General features: G+C 43.8%; 1 protein-coding gene across 1 annotated transcript in view; it reads right to left on the minus strand.

Annotated features, from left to right (window-relative positions):
• Positions 1-477: 477 nt before the first annotated feature.
• Positions 478-19,259, minus strand: part of CITED1 (Cbp/p300 interacting transactivator with Glu/Asp rich carboxy-terminal domain 1) — a 33,836-nt gene continuing 15,054 nt past the window's right edge. Inside the window, exon 2 of the mRNA XM_078663809.1 lies at positions 478-3,585. Within this exon, the coding sequence (XP_078519935.1) occupies positions 3,057-3,563 (507 nt within the window). The 5' untranslated portion in view covers positions 3,564-3,585 and the 3' untranslated portion in view covers positions 478-3,056. The remainder of the gene's footprint in view (positions 3,586-19,259) is intronic.

Here is a 19,259-nt window from a genome sequence, read left to right on the forward strand (position 1 = left end):
TTAGGACCTGGTCTAGATTTTGGCAGACTAGTTACTCCGTTACAAATTTGAAAGATATCATGTCTACAAGTATCATTAGCTATAATACACTTGTAAAGCCTTGGCCGGGATAACGATTAGATTTTTGACTGGGTAACCAGTTGTACAAACTCACTTGATATCAGGCCCTTATTAGGTGACCCCATCTCAGCATTTCATTCATAGTGGCAATCAACCATTATTTTTATCTTGTTGATTTACAGCCTTGTGCTTTCATATTTATTAAATATTTTGAACTTTATGTATATTTTAAGTAACTTAATAGGCATTATTTACAGTCCTCAGATACTAGTGTGTAATGGCTGTTCTCTGATAAATCTGAAATATCCATTAAAATGTGACTTAATGACACAACCAAGTCCATTTGTGTTTGACAGTCTGAAGAGCTCTGGTGATTCACAGTTTAAAATATACGCCTACTCAAATGAAACAAAGAGCTCACTGTCAAACAGAACCATTTATTCAATCGGGTCAAAACAGTAAATGTACACATATTTACAAAACAAAATTTTACATTTGACAAACTTGCGAATTGCTTACAGGCCCCTGCGACACAAATGCAAGTTTGCTGGAAAGGTCAAAACATCTTCTGCTGCAGACAACTTGTGTCCTTTTCTCAAACACATACAAAATGGCAACATAATCTCCAGAAAGCATAAAAGAGCAGGGGAAAAGATTGAACAGCATACCGTGTCTGCACCGCAAATATTTGAAAAATAAGAAGTTATACAATCAGATCAAGACATATTCGTTCCAGCTGTGTTCAGCTGCGTCACTGTATGGTCGTGTTTTCAGGGCTGTACGTTTTTTTGGGGAATGCAAAATAATGATAAAGATTTGGTTAACTTCTACGTGCCACCAACTTGATGGACTGAAAAGTACTTAGAATGCCGAAGAACAATTTCTTTCAAACATTGCGGTTGACTCTTATAAACAGAGTCACTATGAAAAAAAATATATATTTCACAAACGTAGTCAATACCTATCAAATATTTTTAACATAGGCTTTCAAAAATATTTTGCCTACTTCCATCACTTTTGTAGTAAAATTACAACAATGTCCCATTCTAAGATGTCCGTCATATTATTCTACACACCGACTAGGAGTGTAGCTTAATTAGCCCTGTATTCACCTGTTCAAACTGCTGTCAATGCTACTTAAGGCATTTTAATCTTTGGGAAAAACAATGAGACTACCAGTACTCTTCCCCCCAACTCCTATACGACCATTGTCCTGCACATTCATCAACTGAAGTAGCTGAATAGCACTGTTCCTCCCATGCATGTGATAAAAAGTAACACTACAAAAAAAGGCCACTTTCACTTGTAATGAGGAAAGGCAGGCGGAATGTACTGGAGTGTCAGTGTGTTTTTTCGGAGCCATGCCCCCACTTACAAAGTTATTTTATCATTAAGAGGCCTCGAAAAACACAGTCTCCTGCAAACTTCTCTGTCAAAAAGTGCTTTTAGAATGTTGACAAGCATGGTTTCACATTTCAGTAAACTCCTTTTCAGAAACCACAGCCAACTAAATTCTCAAATGTTTCAGATATATTTTTTCTGCAGTTTACTTCACGACCACTAGATGGCAAGAGCAAACAATCTTTGCAGGACAGGATGCAAAGCAGAATATTACATCCTACAAAAGCGCGGCACTGGGTGCCTTGTTCCCCATTAAACAAGCAGGCGTGAGTGCCAACAAAAATCATTAAAGCCCAAAATTCGGTGACGAATATAGCAGCACAAGGCCCCTTTCAGCTACCACAGTAATAATATCAAAGTTTATTTATATTCATAAACATATTTCTGTATTTCAATATGAACTACCCTGGCAGAAAGATTCTTCCTTTCCTCGAGTATGTGTATAATATAAAATTATATAATGTGATTTAATTCTAGTTTGCTTTAAAGGTTGCCTTTTTGGCAAAACTGGAAAAATTGCAATAATGAACATATTTCCAGGCAAAAACAGTTAAACTCAAGAGTAGAGGGCGTATGTTAGGGTGTAGTGGGTACCATTTTGTCCAAAATGTACATTCTCTTATATCAAAACGATATCTTAATCTATTATGTTTTCCATGCAATCCCTGCTACATTGAAGAAAAAAAAAAAACACTGAAGCATGAAGAAAAAATCTCCGACAAGGGAACCAAAAACACAATCTTGTACGGTATGAATTCCATCTCGAATTCCGACACGCAGTCACCTTCATCACCCACCCCATTGGCCCTGCCTCCCCTTCTTACTACCAAATTCAAAAATGTTAATTTGAACCCCTTTGTCCTGCCTCATGAATGTTTCTGAATAATAAAACAGATCCCAAGGAGGTTTTTTTCCTCCCCTCTCGGACGATTGGGAATATGCCTCCAGCAGCACTCCCTTTACTATTCACCGACAGGCTGCCAACTAAGCTTGTAAATAAACTGCACTCGTGGACAGGTACTTGTGCACTAGCTACATGACTTAACAGCTGCAATTCCCTCATTGACCATGAAGTGGCACGCTTTCATTATTTTTCATATTGCCCTTAAAACACCAATGGCGCCAACTAGCACATGTCTATAATCCACCACGGACAGAACACCCCTTTTTCCCACTCATCCAAAACAAACAAGGCAGAAGCCAACTAGAAACAGTAACACAAAGAAAAGAAAACAGCTTGAAAAGCTTTGACCCACCCAGTGGGAGACCTAGAAATATTATGAGACAGGAGTGAGGTGGAGGAGATAGAAAGCAGAGAACCAGGAGGCTTGGACAGTGTGCACGATATGCCATTGCAAGAAGGGTAGATTGAGATAACAAAAAAAAGGAGCAAACAAACAGGCCAGCAGAGGCATGTAGGTAACATCCCCCTGGGGTAGAGGGATGTGTTTGGTCAGTGGTCATTCCTGTGCAATAAAGTGAGCTGGGACCCAGACTCGTCAGTTTCTCAACAAAACAATGTTTCTTCAACTGAAGTCTCTGAAGGCAGACTTTGGAATCTCTGGTTGAGGCTTGGCTTGCAAGTCATTAAGGCATCAGCAAGTGGGAGGAAAATCTGATGAAAAATCAAACTCATTCTGCCCCAGCCACAGCTCTGGCAGCTCCATGGCACGATCCAGTCCCAGCTCCACCACCAGCGACATCAACACCTCCTCATCCACGGGGTCAGAGTCAATGATGCCGGGGCCGTGGTGGGCGCCCAGTGCGGGTGCCAGAGTCCCTTGTCCCAGGGGCGGAGAGCTGAAGCCCCAGGTGGGGATGGAGGTAGAATCCGTGGGGAGGCAGGGGCTAGCCAGACCATGGTACTGACTGTTGAGTTTCTGGAGCTGCATGCTGGCCAGCAGGTGAGGGGTGGTCTGCAGGTTGAAGGCCGGCTGCTTTGTAGGTGGCGTGGATGGAGCGGAAGCCAGGAGGCCGGTAGCGGGGAGGTGAGGGCTGCCCCCGCTGGCCTTGGTGGTGTTCATGGTGGCGGCAGGGTAATGGAGGATGGTCACCGCCTCGCGGTCCTTCATGCTCAGGCTCGTGTAGAGCAAGGAGCTCATTTCTCCAGCCCCCAGGAAAGACCTGCAATGCAAAATCAGAAACTGTAAACACACACTGCATGATCAGAACTTCTGCAAACATTTTAGTTCAACACATTTCCGGATTTAGTCATTTTATAGGGGAAAAAAGTTGAAGGACATTTATTTGTACCTCAATTGATCTTTCTAACCAAAGTGAAATGACCCGTTTTCTCAGGAGACAAATCCACGCTTGTAAAGTTGATGGCCCGGCCATGGTGGAGCTATTTTATTGCCTTTAGAGTAAGGCTTCTATTCCCTCACACTGCAAGCATGCGAGAAGGGCGGGGCCTGGGGCCAGTAATGGGTTTTCTAAATCACACCCTTTAGAGTGGCTGGTGGTAAAATGAATCCATGAGTGCTGTAGCTGGAAGGTGATGGCTGCCCCTGCTGGCCTTGGTGGTGTTCATGGCTGTGGCAGGGCAATGAAGGACGTCACAGCCTCGCAATCCTTCCTGCCCAGGCTAGTATAGCGGTACAAAAGGGGTTGGTGATGGACGGAGCATCTGAACCAATCAAACACTCACACCCAGTCAACAGATCTGGGTTTAATCCATCACCGCTCTTTAGCCCACTCTGCCACCCCAGTTCAGACATGGCCATATGCAAATCAGTCTGACCCTGTGCCTCATGGGAACAGTCCAGCCTGAACTGCCAAGCCATGCCTTCCCTGGACCAGAAACAAGCTTCAGGGAAGGCATGGCTTGGCAGTTCGGGCTGGACTGTTCCCATGAGGCACAGGGTCACACTGATTTGCATATAGCCATGTATGAACTGGGGAGGCAGAGTGGGCTAAAGAACGGTGATGGATTAAACCCAGATCTGTTGACTTCGTGGGAGTGTTTGATTGGTTCAGATGCTCAGTCCATCACCACCCCCTTTTGTACCGCTCAGGCTAGTATAGAGCACTTGTTCAGGGATGTCCTCTTCCCGCTCCTGAAAGAACATAGCTAGAGCTCTGCATAGGGCCTGGCTATGAGCAGGCTTGTTCAGATGCGAGAATTATCGCATCCAATAATAGTCAGACTTTATCGGGTGCGCTAATGGTCACACGTTCTCAGTTTTTGGGGAATAACATGCAGATTTTGGGGTTTACTGTGCTACAATTCATGTGTCCCAGTAAATGCTGGCACTTTCCCCTAGTTAAATTCTAGCAGGTTTGATATGCCAAAATGTCAACAAATGGTGCGATCTTCATCGCACCTGATACTCTAGGGGTGCAATAATAATTGCACCATTTGGAACTGCGGTCCTAGTTCAAGCAGGAGTTTGCACAGGGATCACAATATAATAGGACTCTTGTAATCAGAGTGAATCAAAGGGTATCCTTTAATTCACTTAGCCAGAGTGAGGGCATGTACGCTGGACCTTCATTCCCCCCTAGTCCCACGGTCATATCCAATCCCAAATCCCCTAGCTTCCACCCTCCCTCCATTCCCCCACCCACGAAAAATTAATGTTTGTGGTAATCTTTGGTTCCCCCACAACAGTAACAGTGGAATACAGTAGCACCTTCGACTACACCGTGCACGCAGACCTCCTCTTCCGCAATTTTAAAGACCAAATCAATTAAGTCACAATGAAAAAATGTCAGTACACAAACAAAATGCAGTTTGAAGATCTACCAGCTTACCATAAAAGACACTATGAAAGAACATTTGCTTCTCAATCAGCCAAATACCACCTTCAATAATAACTGCAGAAAATGTAAAACAAACAACCACTGGCAAAGCCAATGGCTCGCATTTTTTGTTCTGAATACAACATTTTAAACAGCCTGCTGCATGGACAGGAAAACATTCCTTTTTGTATGCAATGCATCAGTGAGATGAAGAATTGGTATGAGAGGAATCAATGTACTTCAGCAATGAAGAATATTTCTGCATGTATTGGAATACTGGCATCCATAAGAGGAGGAGGAATTATACACCAAAGAGACAACAGCATTATATGGGGAAGCAATATTCCTGCGGATTGGAGACAAAGCCCAAAGCCAGAGTGGTCTATATGAAAGAGTTCATAACAGTAGGAACTAGGTTCAGCAGCGCTGCCAAGCCAGCCTTAAACAAGCAAGAGCAAAGCCAATAGGTCTCGCCTACGTAAGAGCTTTGACAATGTCTTTTAACCATGTTGTAGAGCTCTCCGAGGTACCTACATGCTCTATATAATGTGTTATTATTAGAGCAGCACTGCTGATGTGCAGCATAGCTAAAAGTTCATTTTTAAAATGCTTTTTAACAAAGCCAGTTCTGGATGCGTCATAGCACTTGTTTTTGTAATGGCAGACGGGGGGGTTGGGTAGCAGACAACCGGAGGGTAAGAAGCAATACGGAAGAGGGGTTGGGGGAGGTGGGATCAAAAGAAGCAACAGTGACAATGGGGGTGTATGGGAGAGAAAGTAGCAACACTGATAACGACAGGGGAAGAAAAAATAAAAATAGTACCACAATCACAGCGCGATCAGTGGAACAGCAATCAAGCTGAAGCAATTAGTACTTGGTCTATGCTCCAGCTGAAAGAAGAGGAAGTGAAGCTGGCATGCACGGGCCATTTAAAAGGCAGCAAATAAGAGGGACAATAAAGCCTGTGAATGGTAAGCAATGGGCAGACCGCAGGCTCTTGTTGTATACATTATCTCTCACAAGTTAGAGAGAGGTAATACAGAAGAAGTGCTCTTGAAAAATGCAGTAGTTAATGCGTTTTGATGGAAAATGGAACACTTTTTTTTTTTTTATTTGGAGCTTGTGGAAAGGGATTCTCCAAAGGAAAAAATTGAGGAAGAAAAACCCTAGACGATAATTAGTTGGGTTCGACTTTGATGCAACATGCATTTTTTGCAGATAGTTCTCCCAGCGGTGGCAGAGGAAAATAGACTTGGGCGTCCAAAGAGTAGTGGGTTTATTTAGAATGTTGGTTATTTCAAACTAAATTAAGAAAATCATTGACTTATGGCTATACTCCTGAATTTACTCCACAATAATGGCACCTAGTCTATCTGAAAACATTCTTTTTTTTTTTTTAAACTTAGCATTGTGTGCAAGGGACAAGAGCACTAAAAAAACACTAAAGAACAAGGTGTATGGGACAACACAATTAGCAGTCTGGTGTAATGTGCAGTCTGTATCCAGTCTCAAACGTTGTTGCCATAGCATAGTATGGCCCACAATAGGTTGCTTAAGCGAGCGACGCGTGTTGTAGAACCCATCCTGCAATGTGTGGGGCCAAGTTGTATACATTATCTCTCACAAGTTAGAAAGAGGTAATACAGAAGAAGTGCTCTTGAAAAATGCAGTAGTTTATGCGTTTTGATGGAAAATGGAACACTTTTTTTTTTATTTGGAGCTTGTGGAAAGGGATTCTCCAAAGGAAAAAATTGAGGAAGAAAAACCCTAGACGATAGTTAGTTGGGTTCGACTTTGATGCAACATGCATTTTTTTGCAGATAGTTCTGCCAGCGTTGGCAGAGGAAAATAGACTTGGGCGTCCAAAGAGTAGTGGGTTTATTTAGAATTTTGGTTATTTCAAACTAAATTAAGAAAAGCATTGACTTATGGCTATACTCCTGAATTTACTCCACAATAATGGCACCTAGTCTATCTGAAAACATTCTTTTTTTTTTTTAAACTTGGCATTGTGTGCAAGGGACAAGAGCACTAAAAAACACTAAAGAACAAGGTGTATGTGACAACACAATTAGCAGTCTGGTGTAATGTGCAGTCTGTAGCCAGTCTCAAACGTTGTTGCCATAGCATAGTATGGCCCACAATAGGTTGCTTAAGCGAGCGACACGTGTTGTAGAACCCATGCACACAATGTGTGGGGCCAAGTCGGTAAAGACTTGAATTCTTGAAAAATCCCAGGGCCTACACACTTAAACAGGGGGCGAAACACATGCTGGATGTGAAATGCTCTAGTCGCCCACAATTTTATGGCAAATGGTACAGCAGCAACAGAGCAGCTACCGTGCTGACAAGCAACAAAACTACGACAACCCAGCGGAGGGGGTGGCGGGGTGGGGTGGTGGTCTTACGAGCATAAGAGGGCCAGACACTGCATGTTCCGGGCAAGGGTCAAGAGGCATTTACCTTAGGACACTTTTACAGCATTGCAAAAGAACTAGCAGATGAGAGAGTCCAAATGACAGGCGAGAGAGAACCAATGGAGGTAAAATCATTCTGGACTTTGATTAAGAGCAGTTCTAAGAGTATTATCAAACCTCGGAAGGATTTCTACACCACATTAAAGGGATGCGTATCGCAGAATAAGATGCCTCGAGCTCAGGCAGCATATCAATCAAGCATTGACAATGCCAAAACGTAAACACAAAAACCAGAGCTATTGGCTTTGCCAATGCTTGGTTAACGACATTCACATTACCAGCAATTTTGCAATAGGTTTTCTATGAAAGAAAACCCAATACAGGACGGCCAACTGTACGTGCTGTGCCGCATGTTCAAGTTGATGCATATGTGTGTACAAACACAATGGGACCGATTTTAATTTACAGTTAAATGTTTAAGTGTGTACAAATAAAATTAAAAACAAAACAAATTTAAAAAAAGTAAGGTGCCCAGTGGCACGCTTGCCAGCTGCTCACCCCCCCCCCCCCAAGTTATAAAACTGAAAGAGTGATAAGGGGGGAGGGTGGGGGGAGTGTGTAGGAAGAAGTTAAAGAGAGCCCGGAAACACATGCACTCCCATGTGCGGACTGCAAAGTTAAAAATAATCCCATCAAGTCAGCAATCTGAGAGCAAACTGCTTGTAGGCGGGAATTAAACAATAGAGAGTGACGCAGACACCAAAGAGTCAACAAAGCCTCCAATGATGATCAAGGGGCTGCCCAAACTCACTCTTGGTACATGGTGTGTAGTGGAAACAATAGGTCTACTAATCAACAACTAAAGAGAGGCCTGTAGCCAAGACCTAAAAAACAAAAAACATTACAAACTACAAGTTTCCTAGAGACAGCGCAGTCTCCCACAAACACTCTTTCTCAACTGCAGAAGCGAAGATTCCCTATGCAGTTTAAAGGAATAAAGACGAAGAATCCAACATTGTGCACTACCTTGAACTGCAATTTTTACTGCATTTATTGGAGCACTGCAAAGGAGAAAGGACACGATGAAAATAGGAATGATCCTGTCCAGTGATGAACTTCAGAGCGTTCGGAACCGGGAATGGTTTCTTTGGCAACAAAAACACAAACAGAAAATAACTGAGTATTTTATCTAACGTGCAAACAGTGACTACGGAGTATCCCAAAGTTTAAAAAGTTACAAAAATCGGCAGACGGTTAAGAAATATGTCAAGATAACCTAACTCTAGAGAAAAGTGATTTGATCGCAACCTCCATAGTAAAGTACTATATACAAACCCCCCTAGGGAGATATGCGGAACACACCCCCGAAACTCAAACTAGTCGAACCATGCCCTACCTGCTCCGACGTGACAAAGTACTCAAGGTATATAATCCCTCTTTAAAAGAAGACAACATTTGGATGCTGGCCAGACATATTGAACACAACAGTTGCTAGGCAATGCACCATACACACAGTATGTATTTTTACTAGAGAGTTATTTCAGCTGTTGTTCACTTCCATTTCTAAGTGATGAAGGGTCTCAACTCTTTAATCTCAGTTAGATGAAAGCATATCAATGGCCCGCGGCGCATAACCGTGTGTAGGACACAGGGGGGATTCCAAGCGTTTTCATTTGCTTTACTTTACCACCAATATGTTTCTATATCACAGCATTTTCTCTCTTCAGCTCAGAAAGATTGACAGGGAGGGGGGTGGGGGGGGGGGCAATGGGCACTTTTCAATCACCCACCATTTAAACATTTGTTTGGCTTTAGAGTATCCTGAGGTGGGGGGGTGGGGGGGGGGGGTGTCACAAATGTAAATAAATTATATTTAAAAAAATTAAAAGTCCCTTTAGTGCTTTGGTCTAATGTTTCAACAAAGGAGGATGCTTCGGGTCGTTCTTTCTTGGTCGCCATGCCTAATGGACCGGGAGCGGGTACATATACCAAGGGTAGAAAGCCGGGCTCACCTGGACGGCTAACACCTAAACGACCGGTTACATCAGAAACATCCAAATAGCTCGTTTTATAGGTTGAAGAAATTTGCAACCATACAAGATTAAGCTTTCCCAAGCCATTTCAGAGGAGATGATGCTGAGGAGGGAGCAGGAGGGACAAGGGCCGGACACTTATTTCACAGATATCCCCCCATCCCCCCATCCCAACTCTTTGCCTCTGTAACAAATTCCAAATGCTGCATCCACCTTCCATTAGCATCACCTGAGAGGAGGAGACGGGGGCGTGATGAGACCCCCAAACGAGGAGGAGGAGCAGGAAGGAGGCTCGTCCTAAGTTTATATGGTCACCCCTGACTTGCAGTTAATGTGCAGAACTATTGTTACAAGTCTGTGATTGGATTAAACATGGGAGATGGGCAGAGACAAATTTTTTATTTATTTATTATGTTTTATAGAGCGCGAACTTGACCTGTGAGGGTATCAGAGCGCTTTACATGATATACAGTGCTACAAATAAGAAAAGTTTAGTGCAGAAATATACAAGATCAACAAGTAAAGTTACAATCACGAAGAAAGTTTGTACTCGCGTAGGACCCATAAGTTCTCGGTGTAAGGAGTTGGTGATCTGGGAAAGTGGTAGTCTTGGATTAGTCAGGCAATGCAGTGGTTGCGAGTATGTCTTAGACGAGGAATTTACCCATGAGAAAGGTTTTGGCCTCGTTTTTGAAACGTGCTAGAAAAGGGATTCTTCTGATGGATGGTGGGAGAGAATTCCAAATTCTTGGTGCTGCTCCAATGAACGCCCTGTTGTAGGTTCTATTTTTCTGAAAGGAGGCAGGTTGGAGTAGGAGGTTTCTAGCGGACCGCGAGTTCCTGCTTCCTCCAGATAGCACTAGTTTCTGTGCCAGATAGGCGGGGGAGTTTGTGTATAGGGCCTTGTGAGTAATGCATGCAAGTTTCAGCTGAATTCTGGCCTCTAGAGGGAGCCAGTTCAGTGCAGGGAGCCAGTTCAGTGCTTTCATGTGTGGCGAGATGTGGTTGAACTTCCTAGTGCCTGTAAGTAGCCTGGCGGCCGCGTTGAGGCAGTCTTTTAAAGGCGCTAGGGATATCTTGGGCAGTCCAGTGAGGGTGGAACAGCCATATTCAAGTCTGGAGATGACTAGTGCTTGAACTGCCATTTTTAGGTCAGGAGCCTCGATGAAAGGTTTCAGCTTCCAGAGGTAGCTCAAGTGGAATCTGGCTGCTTTAGCCATTGAGTCAATGTGGTCTCGCATGTTTAGGTTGCAGTCGAGGATTATGCCCAGGGATTTGGTAGAGTCCGCAATGGTTGGTAGGCAGTTCAGGGCTGTGATGGTCTTGATCCAATTTTGAAGCTCCAGGTTGGTTTTTGAAGGGGAGATTAGGAGAAATTCAGTTTTCTTTGCATTAAGTTTGAGTTGGTTGTTGGCTAGCCTTTGAACGGTAATTTCCAGGGTCTCGTTCAGGCGGAGGATCTCCTTGAGCGAAGAGATATTGATGTAAATTTGGGTATCATCCGCATACATATGCTAGGAGATGTTGGCAGTACGGAGAACTTCGGTGAGTGGCTCTAGGTAAAGATTAAAGAGGGTGGGGGACAGGGTTGAGCCTGTCACGGTCTGTCAACACTTAGCTGAATGAGAGTTGCAGTGTAACTCTAAGATGGCCGCCGAATATTTCAATTAGATTAAGGTTGTGTAGAGCAGCAAGTTTATGGCCAGAGTATGCTGAAGGACTTCTAGGCCAGGCACTATAAAAAGAGGAAGCTCAGCCTCAAACGTGGTGATTACTACTGTTATTCTGAGTTGTTGAAGCAGATTGTTAGGGCACCCAGATAAAGACTTTACAAACAATAACAGTTATCTTCTTAGATCACCTACCAGACCGAACAAGCAGTTTGTGAAAAAAAAAAAAACTATTGCCAGATTACAGTGGGCTAAGAGCACAGGCTCTGCTTACCCTTGGTTGGCTTGGTCATTGATGTGCCTGCTTGTCTTGTTTATTAGCTGGTGTGAGCTTTCCATCCTCTTCTAGTGTTTGTACCGAACCTGGAGCATAGCCTCATTACACATGTCCTTCCACTGCTTAATTTTCAGGCACTACTTTTGTTTTTGGCTAAGCTATCCATGAGAGTGAATGTGTTTTCCAGCTGTCTCTCTTGTTTACTTCTCTTCCCCCTCCACTGTGCTCCATGTTGGCCTCTCCCGCCTAGCGCCCCTCTAGGGGTTGCACTTGCTCCTGTGCCCTTCACCTTCATGTTGCATTCTCAACAGTGGTTCCCTTTTCACGCCAACCCTCTGTGCTTCTTCCTTTCCCCCTCCTTTGTGTTTCTTCCCCCACCCAAGCCTCTTTGGTGTTTCCACCCCCCACTTTTAAGGGGTGGACACATTTTTTTTTTTTAAGTGGTTGCCCTACTTTTTAAAGAAATGTATTGAACCAACTCAGATTTGAAAAGTAAAAACCAAAGAAGCGCCTATATCATTTTTAAGGCTCAAATGCACCTTCTAAATAATGTGTCTGCATTTTTTTCCCTCTTTTAAGTTATACTGTACAGCATCTCTAAAAACTATGGGTAAAGCCAATATTCCCCAAAGGGGACCACTGACTTTGCCAATGTGTGTTCTTATTTCTTTTTAACCAGTACAAACTTACGGGTATATTGACCAAATAGTTGCTTGTTGATCCGAAATGGGTTTTAGGCCGCTTTTTAAGACACTGTTACAGATGTTTTTGATCTGCCCAGTGTGCTCCTTCAACCAAGATTTGTTTGAAATAGAAGGAAAAAAAAAAAAAGAAACCACACAAAAACCCAACAATAACAACATGCCCGACTAAGTTAGCTTGTGATTCATCGGCGTACTTTATTTGAATACTTATTTCAGATATTTAGCATAGATTAAAAAAAATAATTCCACTTGAAGTTTTTGGGAGCTAAATAGTTTTATCAGGGTTTTGATGAATATGGATTTAGGCAAAGAAAATAAATCTGAAATTTGCTTTTACAAACTGACAAACTGCTCCATACAGATAAATAAGAAACAAACTGGAAAGGGTCATTCGTTTGTGCACAGTGTGTAAAGATACTAAAGTAAGTATCTTCTTGTGTAAAAAAAGGCCGCTTTATTGAAGACTGGTGCACATCACATACATTTTACCCTAGGGCTCCGCCTCACAAAACTAGACCTCACTATAAATTACTTTACCTAATTCTCGCTGCCCCTACCTCTAAATTTACCACACCCCATCCTTATCTTGCAACTGTAACTCCTATCCCAGCATAAAACGTTGAACCTTTACAACGACAAACACTTTGACTTATATCTATTATCATTTATCTATCTGTCCTCTTAACTTTTCCTTCCTCCAGGTTTAACTTTATTACCACCCCCATTGTCCTGCTTCCCCTATGTTCACAACCATCATCTTAATATATAACCATGGCAAGTGAAAGGCCCACCGCCTGCACCTGCTTTAATCGATAACTAATTATAGGTAGAATAACATTACCTATTGTTAATCAATAGCCAGGCCTAAAAACGGTGGAAAAGAACAAACTCAAACTTTATAGGTAATCAAGGTACATTGTTCTGTTAAAATGAACGCTGTAATAACTTAGTCCAGCCAAAACAACCACGCAGATCCAAGGCACTCTGCTCTCCAACATCTTTATATTTCAGTCAAGAATGCCTAAAATTAACAAAAAAAGTTTTAAAATATACTTTGAGAGATATTTTTGGGTTAACTGCCCCCTGCAATCCAAACAAAGTCAAAATGGTCTTCTGAAAAAATCTATAGGTTGTTCCATGCCCTCTCTCGGTGCTGCCATACTCGCCGGGGCATGTTACTATCTGTTCTCTCGCTTGTCGTTCTTGATGTACAGGCATACTACGGGAACACAAGATCTTACACAGTCTCATGCTCTCTCTTTTCAGCTTGTTCTCCACCAGGACGCATTGACGTAATTGATATTAGCAGAGTGACATTGTACCCTGAATACTTACGCAGGAGCACTTCTTCTGTCTTGGTATGTCCCTGGTTTACCCAATTTTCAGTTATACCTTCCGACTTAACCCATTGGAGACCGCTAGTAATTCTTCCCTTCATGTTTTCCTCTGACTCTCCAGTAACGCTCATTAAGAAATTTCTTTTACTTGGTCACGGGCCCTGCCGGGTCGGAAATATCACCAGTGGAGCGGTGCACATACTATTAATACAGTAGTAACTCCCTCAACCCTGAGATACATTTGCCTTCAGTGGCATCTTTTTTTAATGTCTTTGTTTGCGCATTCGCCCTTGACTTTTTCCTCTTGTTCTTCTTCTCCTTTCTTCTACAGATCTTTTTGCCATAAGTACTATAGCGCAGGTATGATTGTACTGCTCGTACCCCTCAGACAGAGCACGTGTTTTTTCAAACACTTTTGGCAGATGTTTTCATAATGGTTGACCCGTCCGTCACATTTTTCACACCGTTACCCCCTCACTTCAGTGCATTAGAACTAGTTTGCATGATGAAGAATACCTCTATGCCACTATAGACTTACCTCTCGGGTAGTCAACGTCTGCTTGCGGGATACCGGAGGGGTCACTACATCACTCGCCCTTGAGATCTAAGGCCCCTGCTTTGCCAACACTACGACGCATACAACACCGGGTGATTCTTACGTTTTGGGCTGTACACGATAATGGATGCCGTATTATTGTTCTTCAGTGATTCAGGTAACATCAGATGTTCTATGTACATATTTTTGTATCTTTTCCCAGCCCTGAGGAGTCGCGAAGACACTGTTCCCACGCGACGAAACACGTGTCGGCTGGTTGTGGAACCATTAAACCGTTGTAATCACAGCAATACTGTGCCAAGAATTTACTTATTTTACTGTTGACTTTGGCTTATCTTGAATTGTGTGCCATAATTGTACACGACTGCGAAAGATTTTTGATTTTGTGTGCATACGGCAATACTGTAGTGATTGTTTTTGGTATGTTAGTTCATTTTGACATACTGTTGAGCGGTTAGGGGGTCTTCTCCACTCGCCTGTTGCACCTTATTAACTAACTTTGCCCCAGCTACCCTTGCGTCCACTTCTGGCAGAGCGCCCATTGTTATTCTGAGACACTAAAAACCCTTCCTTCTGGTATTTTAATTAGGAATGCTTACATGGCAGCAATGGTTGTACATAGAACAATGAAGGCTGGGAGAGAGATGACAGTGGAGCAGTAGATTTGCAGTAATTATATAGATATGAATGATAAAGATAAATACATCAAAGCAACTATATCGCACCAAAAGAAAACACCGCAGGACATGTACAGTGGTATTGCGGTGGAAGGGGGTGGGGGTTTAAGACTTCTAGTCCCTCGAGACAAAAATGGAGGTATTTCAATGCGGTTCTGAACTCGAGAGGGGGCAGAGGGAGGTGGAAGAGGGTGCAATAAATGTCTGGCCTTAGTGCATTTCAGTGGTTGTCACCTCGAGAGCAGACCTTGAAGGCTGCACAAGATGGCGTGGCTGCACCTAACGAGGTATGGCTGGTGGGTCTTAGGAGGGGGAGGAATGCTATGTGCATGCTTAGTGGGCATGTGTGCTTGGCTGGCCACTTCAGGCCGGCCAAACACACATGCGCACTGAGGTTTATCCAGCCCGGCTGCACAGAATAGCAGGGCTGGAGGAACTGCACAAGCTCCCGGCCCTGAGGGGGCGTCTCTTCAGCCCGCTCAGGGCAATCCCCGCACCGCTCTCACACTGCTCTCATAACATGAGAGCAGTACAGGGAGTCTGATGCTGGCCCAGTGTCTGCTGGGACAAGGCAGACCGAGGCTCGATGCAGGACGCGTTTGGCAGCTGGAGGTAAGTTTTTTATTATTAAACACCCCCCTCCCCATCCCCAATACTCCCACCCAGGCCCGGCTCCAGGAATTTTTATTTGGGTGGGCCAAGAGTGCATTTGGGTGGGCCACTGCGGCAGTCGCGACCCGCGAGAGGGGGTGGGGGGAGAGGAATGGTGGGTTGGCAGGGGGTCACGTGCAGACGTCTGGTGGGGAGGGGTTCAATTTAATAATATTCATTAAAAAAACAGGAAGCAGGCAGCCAGGCTCCCTCTCCTAAGCCAATCACAAAGTTGCAAGCAGCGCTGTGATTGGTCAGTATGCCACCCAGCCAGGGGCCTATGTGGCCCTGCCCTGCTCGCATGTGCATACGCTATTGTGCAAGACGGTATTAGGAAGGGGCATCCCTTCCTAATAGCGAGCCGCATTTGTATGTATCATTTTTTTTGCAACCACAATTAAAGTCACAAAACACTCGCAGTTTACCACCACCTACTCCAAGTAGGTGGTAAGCCACTTGAAAGAGGAAGGGGTCACCAGGGGAGCCCTTCCCCTTTGTGAAAATATTTTTGAAGAACAAGCAGTGGTCCCACTGACTGCTGCCTGCTCTTGAAAAATGAAACAGACATTTCATTTTCCTTTTTAAAATGCATCCCATGTAAGGTCCCTTTGATGAGAAAAGGAGGTTTCTGAGGTGGGAGTTTCAGGCAAGTAACAATACTCAGCCTCCCTCGTTGCCAGCCTTCAGAGAGAATCTCTTTTCATTTCTAATGCCACCTGACCCCGGACTCTGCAGCACCCTCCCTTCCAGCCCTGAGTATCTATTTTCTACCATCCATCTCTTGTGCACCTTATCTCACAGCTGACTTTGGGCCCCAGCCCCATACCAGCCACCATCTGGATCCTTTTTTCATTATTCCTGGTAAAAACCATTAGTAAAATCCCCCTCAAACTTTAAACATTAAATATACCAGTAAATATAATTAGCACACACTTTAAAATATGTTCCACAGTGGCCCTAATGACCTGACTGCTAATTAAATACACAAAAACAGAAATGCCATGACAGGGCCGGCTTTTTTTTAAAAAAAAATGTATTGGTTTTACCCCGTTTTTATGCAAGGAATGCAGAGTTCAAATCATACATAACAGATACATTTAACAAATGCAGTCAAAGAAAAAGAATAGAAATACAGAACATATGCAAGATTTCTTAAATCCAATTAGTTATAGCAGCCCAGATCTTAACTCCCATAGCCCTCTTTCTTCTTCCTTCTTCTTCACTGACCTCTTTCTCGATATCTTTATTATCACCCTCCAACAGTGCCCATCAATTACCACCCTCCACCAGTGCCCCTCATCTCTCTGTAGCCCCCCGTCCACCGCAGGATGCCCTTCTCGGATTCTATCATTGCCGCCGTCCACCAGTGCCCCATATCTCTGAGTAGCCCCTCATGACCTCCTCCTCTGATTAGCTCACTGCTACCATCCAACAGTGCCCTCATCTCTACATAGACTCTCCCCATATTCACTTCCTCCTCGGATGCCCTCATTGCCACCCTCCAACAGTGCCCATCATCTCTCCGTAGCCACTCTCATATACTTTTCATTTTTTGTATAGCGCTACTTGTAGTATAGGGTTTCACAGTACTTTATATCACGCACACATTATGCAGAGACAATGAATCATACAGTATGTAAATCAGCCTATAGGGAATGTCACATAAGCCAATGAGGATTACCAGGTGTAGGAATCACATGTCAGCCATACTGGTGGGCAGTATGTTTTAAGAGGGATAGGTATGGAGAAGCACAAACTCAGGATTTAAAGCATACCCCAGTGGTTAGGGTTTGTCTTTACTGATATAAATGTATATCTGCCCAAACAAACTCTTTATAGCAACATTAGAATAATGAAAGAGTGGGGAAATTCTAATTATATCACAACACACAAAAAAAGTGTTAATTATACCATTCAGGTTTGTATGCAGCTCTTTGAATACAGTTCATAGGTCACTGTCCTAAGTTAGATCTGTAACTTCTGAATTGCAAGTAACAAAAGGATCTCTGTGACAAAGGCAGTAACCCACTGAGCTATCCACATAAACAACAGTTTATCTGCATCCCAAAACTGCAAACAGACAAAAGATTGCTCTCCAGCAGGACCATTAATCACCAGAGTTATCTGGACATTTGTACTGTTGTCTTGCATTTGTGGCAGAGCCAGTCATGAAAATCATACAAGTAATTTAAGTGAAATATAAACAGCATACACAAAGTATGTCTTGCTGGGCCCTCACAGATTAAAAAAAATATGAAGAAATAGCCGCACATTCTCGGAGCATACATGAAGCATAAATCTTGCTGTGCCTTTGCAGATTTTTTTTAAAACGGAATAGCCACACATTCTCTTTTTCTGCTGGGTTGGAAATCTGTCTCAGAGCCCCATCCGATAAGCAGCTAAAGGGGGTCAGGAAAGGTGAATCAGGATAAACAAATTCCTTTTCTCCAGCGCTGAAAAGACGGAAATGTCCATGCAGCACGTAAAGGTCACCTGGTGCCAAAGAAGGGATTTGTCCCCTTCGCCATACCCCTATTCTACCTACGCAAGTGGGCGGGGGACACAGCTCACCTTTCCAAAGGAGATGCGTGATTGGGGGTGCCTGTGAGAGAGCCCAGGCCAAATCACGCAACTCCTAGAAGGAGGAGATAAATTACGTTCAGAGGAACGTTTTAAATTATAGTGCACATTTTCTGTTGCCTTCTTGACGTCGCTGCAAAGGCCAAGATTCGTGTTTGGGTGGGCCAGGCTCATGTTTGGGTGGGCCTGGCCCACCCGGCCCACCCTCTAGAACCGGTCCTGCTCCCACCCCCACCACTTTGTGTTTGTGGCGGCCACCACTATTGTATATTGGTTTGGTACCCACATCAGTTTGGTCTGCGGTGAGGATGAGTAGTTGAAAGCAATGCACTGGCAATCTTCACTACTCCTGACCTCACTCTTCAGCGTCACAACGCTCGCCTCCACCCGCCCGTTGCTGTAATTCTTAGTCTTAATGTGTTTTGAGAGTCCACGGAGAGCATGGGCTCACCAGCCCTTTCAGGCACAAGAGTCAGACGGGCAAGAAAGGATCAATGAAAGACTCACACTGGCCCCCAAAGCTCCAGTGATGGGGAGGAGAGCCACCTCTCTAGAGAGGACTACGAGAAGAAATAGTACCTTCTACGACTAATGAATATCACTGGTACGTACTCCGCTTTAGAGAGGCGCAAATGTTGCCGAGGTGGTGTTAATATCTCCACTTGCAAACAGGTGAGGGCACATACATATTGGAAAGTACTGCAAACAGAGTGAAGGCAAGAATTCATCATCTGAAACATTTGCTATTCTTGCTTCTGCCACAGAGGTTGGAAGCAGCAGGAGTGTAAGAGGGGAGTTTGGAAGAATTCCAGTTGGCATGCTTTTCAGGGTCTGACGTCATACGTTTCGTAGGCGGTTGCTTAACGCAATAAATGTATAATGTGGAATACTATTGTGTGGGGCGGTTTCGTGGTATACATCGGTGCTTCCAGAGTCCCTTGGGCACAGAGTAAGCTCCGAAATTGAAAACAGATTTTAGACCACAGCAGGGAGGGGCAGAATAGACAAGGTCCGTTCACGACTGCGGCCTATTTTTGGTTTCCCTAAAAAGCTGGTTTACACACAGGACTGTGCTGCATTAAATAACCTTTTAAAGACAAATGAAAGCCTGGCGTTGCTGCAATTGAAGGCGGTCCTTCAATCTGATGCTCACG

This window comes from Lissotriton helveticus, chromosome 10, assembly GCF_964261635.1.
Source record: "Lissotriton helveticus chromosome 10, aLisHel1.1, whole genome shotgun sequence".
NCBI classification, from domain to species: domain Eukaryota; kingdom Metazoa; phylum Chordata; class Amphibia; order Caudata; family Salamandridae; genus Lissotriton; species Lissotriton helveticus.